At 46.4% G+C, this 6000-nt stretch overlaps 1 protein-coding gene across 2 annotated transcripts in view; it reads right to left on the reverse strand.

The window, feature by feature from the left end:
• chd3 (chromodomain helicase DNA binding protein 3) overlaps positions 1-4153 on the reverse strand; it is a 116670-nt gene extending 112517 nt beyond the window's left edge. Inside the window, exons 1-2 of one of the 2 annotated variants that reach the window (XM_059974944.1) lie at positions 3690-4153; positions 1190-1320 (exon numbers count right to left, since the gene is read on the reverse strand). In XM_059974944.1, the coding sequence (XP_059830927.1) occupies positions 1190-1320; positions 3690-3774 (216 nt within the window). In that variant the 5' untranslated portion in view covers positions 3775-4153. The remainder of the gene's footprint in view (positions 1-1189; positions 1321-3689) is intronic. The other variant, XM_059974943.1, reaches the window with a different exon arrangement.
• Between the last annotated feature and the right edge of the window lie 1847 nt (positions 4154-6000).

Raw genomic sequence — 6000 nt, forward strand, 5'->3', positions numbered from 1 at the left:
GCCGCTACCATTTCTACTGGAAGTTCGTTCCACACAACTACCACTCTCTGAGTAAAAAAGTTCCCCCTCATGTTACCCCTAAACTTTTGCCCCTTAACTCTCAACTCATGTCCTGTTTGAATCCCCCCTACTCTCAATGGAAAAAGCCTATCCACGTCAACTCTATCTATCCCCCTCATAATTTTAAATACCTCAATCAAGTCCCCCCTCAACCTTCTACACTTCAAAGAATAAAGACCTAACTTGTTCAACCTTTTTCTGTAACTTAGGTGCTGAAACCCAGGGAACATTCTAATAAATCTCCTCTGTACTCTTTCTATTTTGCTGACATCTTTCCTATAATTTAGTAACCAGAAACAAGATATCCAGAAAATAGGAAGATGAATTTAATTTCAGAAGCGATCCATCATGATCAAACCAGGTTTTAGCATCTGAAAAGAATTCCTTATTGGAAATAATTAGGTATATGTGTAGTTCGGGTGGCTGATAGTTGGGTTAAGTTGTTCGTCAATCCTGGCAATTTTCTTGTAAACATTTCATCACCACACAAGGAGACATCATCAGTATGCCATTGATTATGGTGTGTCCTCCGAATGCTTGGCCTTTACGTACTTTTCAATCAGCTGATTGGACATCATTTCAGAAACTCAATTGTGATGTAGGGAGGAAATCTCGTCACTTGACTGGCTGTGGGGCGAATTTCATGCACTGTGGTTTGGAATTTTGCCTGCATCAGCTCATAAATAGGATCAAGCTATACGAGTCTATTTACGCACTTGTTCACAGAAAAACATTTCTAGAAACTCTTGCATGCCACATGTTCACTTGCACCATGACTGTCACTGATGCCCATTCAAATTTGTGCCCCTCTGTATCTTCATGGGTAGAGTCCAGAGAGAGTTGGTCAGTCCACTTTACAGCCAGTTGATGTTCATAGATCCTTGTGGATAGTTTTCTCCCAGTTTGACTGACATAATATTTGTTGCGGTCCCAGCGCTGGATTTTGTAGGCTAAGCTTTTGGAGGACACACAATCAAAAGCCACTGACAATGTCTCCTCACATGGTGACAAAATGTTTGCAAGTAAATTGCCAAGTTCGGAGAACAACTCAACCCAACTAAACTTCCCTATCTAAGCAAGAGATTTGTTCCTTCAGCATACTGGTCAAAGAAAGCAAAGTGTCACTCACCAGTCTCTTCCGCTTTTTGGTTTTAGCTGGCTTATTTTCTTTTTGTTTCTTCAGCAGTTTCTTTCGTCTCTTTTTGACACCATCACCTTCAGAGTGTCCTTCGATGACTTCTTCCACATTCTCCTCTGCAACTGGAAACAAACAGAATCATTGGCTTCTCATAAAGAGCCACAAATTTTTGTTTGTCACTGATGGCAACAAAATGACAAGGCATTGATGTTTGATGGCAGTCTCTAGAAAATGCATTTGTAGTATTAACAAACGTGGTAGATTGCAAAGACCACAATCATATATTAAAAAATCTCAGATTTTGTACCCGGGACAATGTAGAGAGCATTATCCTGTATTAAACCTGAACTGGCCCTGAGAATATGTGAAACAATGCAGACGGAGCTTTACTCTGTATCTAACTCATTTTACCCAAATCCTGGGAGTGCCTGCTGGAACAATGTAGAGGGAGCTGTCTCTGTCCTGGGAGTATGTGATGGGAGAGTACAGAGAGAGCTTCACTCTGTATCTAACCTGTGATGTCTCTGTCCTGGGAGTGTGTGCTAGAATAATGTCAAAGGAACTTCACTCAGTATCTAACACTGCCCTGGAAGTGCGTGATTGTACAATACACAGGGAGCTTCACTGTATGAAAACAGCACTCTCCCTGTTCTATGTCTGTGGAACCAAATTTCACACATCTGTGTAGCAGGTGGTAGGTCCCCTTCTCTAAAGGATTGTTTTAGAGAAGCAGCTTGTATTCTGTGGTAAAACAACAGCTTTACAGTCATGTCTGTTTCCAGCAGCAAGTTATTCCACAAGTTAACTTACTTATTCAGTTTAACTTCAGCCTCTAGCTTTACTGGTAGTGCCAAAAACACTGAACTGGTGGATTATATCTGTACTATAGATCACTGATAAACTGTGGGAGTAAATCACTGCTAATCAGATGTAAAGCTTTCTGAAACCCCCCCCCCCCCATACTCACAACAGGCTGGACAACATTGCACCTCAGAAAATGGTTTTGAGGGGTTCCGCTATCAACAGTTGATCTTTCTGTTGCCGAGGGGTCAGAGTGCAGTGGGGAAGTAGAATGGTAAGGAAGAAGACGGTAAAATCAGGAATATTGTCCCTTTTGTAAAAGGGATAGTGTCAAGAACACACAGCGGGGGGTGGGGGGGGGTGCATGGAAGTCCCCAGGTGAGAAATTCAGGCCTGCAAAAAGAGTGGCAAGCACAGAGCATTCTAGAGGGGGAGCTGGGGTTGTAAGAAAGGCAGAAGGGGTCTAATGAAGGGTTTCAGTCCAAAATGTCGACTGTTCATCCCCTTCCACAGATGCTGCTTTGCCCTGCCGAGTTCCTGCAGCATTTTCTGAGTGTTTTCTCTGGATTTCCAGCAACTGAAAAGTCTCCAATATTTATGCCCACGGGGATTGTAACAGGGCAGCAACCCCAACACCGCACAGTGGACTGGGAGACGGAGGGATGGATGGTGCAGGATACCCCAAGGGTTGGTGGCTGGGGAAGGAAACCCAAACCCCTCGCCCTGATTGACAAAGGGCCGGGGCAGAAACACGAGAAGGAGTGGGAGAAGCAGAGATACCTCTCCCCGGGGTGGGAGGGGAAGAACCGCACCCCGTTGGAGTGGGACAAGAATTTCCCCACCCCTCTCATAACGGGGTGAGGGACAGCAACAGGCATCTCACCCTAACGGGGAATGCGGGCGAGAAACGGCCAGCAGCCGACCGCAGCCACGAGGGGGTTAAGTGCCGGCACCTACGCACCGTCGCGTCTGCGCGTTGATGTCGGCCGCGGTGCGGCCTCGGCCCGGGGGGAGAGAAAGAGATTGGGGGGGGGGGCTGGAAAATTCCACCACCACCTCCCGACACATAGGGAAACGATTCGAACTACCAAGCCTTCGGCCTGCCCGGCGACTGGGGGGGGGGGGGAATGAAACACGGTCCGCCATAAGAAAAATGAACAGGGGGTGGGGGGAATAATGAGCAAAAGGGGAGATAATTTATTCCAGCGGAGGGTGGGAATGAAAAGTTGCCTCAGAACATACATATATACACACACACACACAATATAGGTATATTATGCACAGAATCAGCAGTTGGGTGGAGAGGAGAGCGCCCCGGGCCCACTCCCTGACCCGGCGCCCTTCTCCTCCGCTTTGAGTGACAGGTCGCGGCGGTTGGAGCGGCGCGCGTGGCGGCTTTTCAATTTCAAACGCGGGGTCGGCTCGAGCCCGGCGGCGGTTTGACGCGACCCCCCCCCCCTCCCCTGGGCGCCTGAAGACACTCGCTAAAAGAAAAAGAGCGCGCGTCTCTGTAAGATTGCGGGGAAAGGGAAAAAGCTGGGGGGGTGGGTTGGATGCAAAAAAAAATAATGAATGCGGTCGTCCCTCTTGCTGCATCGGGGCGGGAAGGAAGGGGAAGGGGAGCGCGCGGCAACGGAGAGGGAAAACGGCGCCGGTCCGGGGCTCTCGGGCGGCGCGCGCAGCGAGCTACCTGCCGCTGGCGGGAAAAGCGGGCCGCTTTCGTCCATCTCCTCCTCCTCCTCCTGCTCTTCTTCTTGCCTCAGTGGGGATGCCATGTCCTCTCGGGAACCCAACAACCATAGAAAAATCTACCTAATCTCTCCCCCTTCTTTCCCTTTAAAAAAAAGGAAAATGCACACATGCGGGGGAATAACTCCCTGCACAACAAAAAAAAACACTCCTGCTAAAAGAAAAGAAGCTACTCTTGCAAGGAAAAAAAAGTTATCCTTCACACTTTTTGTTGTTGTTCTTTTTCCTGTGCTTCAGCTTTCTTTTTTCCTCCCCCCTCTGTTTTTTTGACACTCCAAGGTTTTTAAAGAAAAAGTTGAGGGGGACTTGCCCCCAAAAAATGTTTTAATATACAAGGGGAAGAAAAGATGGCGTCCAAAATATTTTTCAACATTCCCCCCTCCCCACATCAACATCATCATCATAAGCGAGGGGGGGTGAAAAAAAGGTGGAAAATTAATCAGTGCTCATGCTCAGATTGACGTCACCCCCTCCCGTTGCCAGGGGTACCAGGCATCCCATAATAGCGGCCGGTTAACTAGTTAGAACTGAGTCACGTGGTCCCTTAACCAAGTAACTAGTGGGAGGGGGGAGAGAAACTGCACTGCTGGGCAGAGTATAAGGGATCAGGCACCCTTTGCTCTTCCCCCCCCCTCCACTCACCCCTGCTAACTAACCAGGGAGATAAAGATCTTCAAGGTTAATTTATAATATTTCCTTAATTTATTTTTATTTGGTTTGAGAACTTGGCCTGTATTTCTTATTTACACTTTTTTTTCCCTGCATTGTGCAAGGAATTCATCTTAACCTCCTGCTTGCAGCAACTTATTCCAAAGAGACAGGTGTCCTGTACAATAATGCAGCCTTCCTTTCTGTGCTGTCTGTGCTTCAGGTGCACCCCTGGGGCAATTTCATTTGTATAATTTTCAGAACCGGCTGACCAATATTCTGCTGGTGTGGTTTTTTAACTCTGAGCTGGAGTTATACAGTGATAATAAACACTGGTTTTGTGCTCCTTGGAGGCCTTAATGCATCAATCATGGCTTGGTGGGATGCATTTTCTCACCTCCTGAATCAGGAAACGTGGTCTGCTTTCAGAGATCTGAGAACAGAATCTCAGTTGACACTCAGTGCTGGTGCTGAGGGAGCAGTGTTGAACCACCCTGCTCTGAAGGGATCTAAATAGATTATGTATTTGCCTTTTAGAAGCATTTAAGAATACTGCCTGGTGTCCTGGCCACTGTTTAGTCCTTAATCACCATCATGGACACAAATTATCTGGTTGTTATCACACTGCTGTATGTGGGCCCTCCAGTGCTGTGATCAAATTTGGCTGATGAGTTTCTGACTTTGCACAGTGGCTACTTTTCATAATTGATTTAAAGCACTCAGCAACATCCAGAGATGGCCACGAGTGGGACAATACAACAGCACTTTTCACTTTAAAAAAAACAGAATCCCTTTTCATTGTACTAAAGCTATAGAGCACAGAAACAAACTTAGCTGACAAGTTTCTCCTTATACTCTTCCCCCTCCCTCTTCTCCTAATCCCCACTCTGACCTGTTCTCACCTGCCTATCACTTCCCTCTTTCTTCCCTTTCTCCCATGGTTCACTCTCCTCTCCTATCAGTTTCCTTCTTCTCCAGCCCCTTTACCTTTCCCACCCACCTGGCTTTACCCATCACCTTATAGCTATCCTTCTTCCCCTCCCCCCACCTTCATATTCTGATATCTCCCCTTCCTTCTCAGTACTGAACAAGGGTCTCTGTTCAAAATATGGCCTGTTTATTTATTTCCATAGATGCTGCCTGACCTGCTGAGTTCCTCCAGCATTTTGTGTGCGTTGCTTTGGATTTCCAGCATCTGCAGAATCTCTTTTGTTTGCAGAAACAGGCCCTTTGGATCAACTCATCTATGCTGACCAAATAGCTTAACTCTGCTGGTCACCTTTGCCAGTGGCCCATATCCCAGTAATCTAACCCTTTCCTATACGTGTACTGACGTAATTTAAAAAAAAAGTTGTAATTATATTGGCCCCTATCTGACAGCTCATTTCATATACCTACCACTCTCTGTGATAAAACTTTGTCTTACTTTAAAGCTCTGCCTTCTAATTTTATACTCCCCCTACCTTGGGGGAAAGACTGTGACATTATCTTTGCCCCTCATGGTTTTTTGGGAGTCTTTATGCACATTCGCTAAAAATTAACTTGTAGTTTGTGTTGGTGATGAGGAAGGCAAATGTGATATTAGCATTCAATTCAAGGGGTGT

Source organism: Hypanus sabinus, chromosome 7 (genome assembly GCF_030144855.1).
Source record: "Hypanus sabinus isolate sHypSab1 chromosome 7, sHypSab1.hap1, whole genome shotgun sequence".
In the NCBI taxonomy this organism is placed as follows: Eukaryota; Metazoa; Chordata; class Chondrichthyes; order Myliobatiformes; family Dasyatidae; genus Hypanus; species Hypanus sabinus.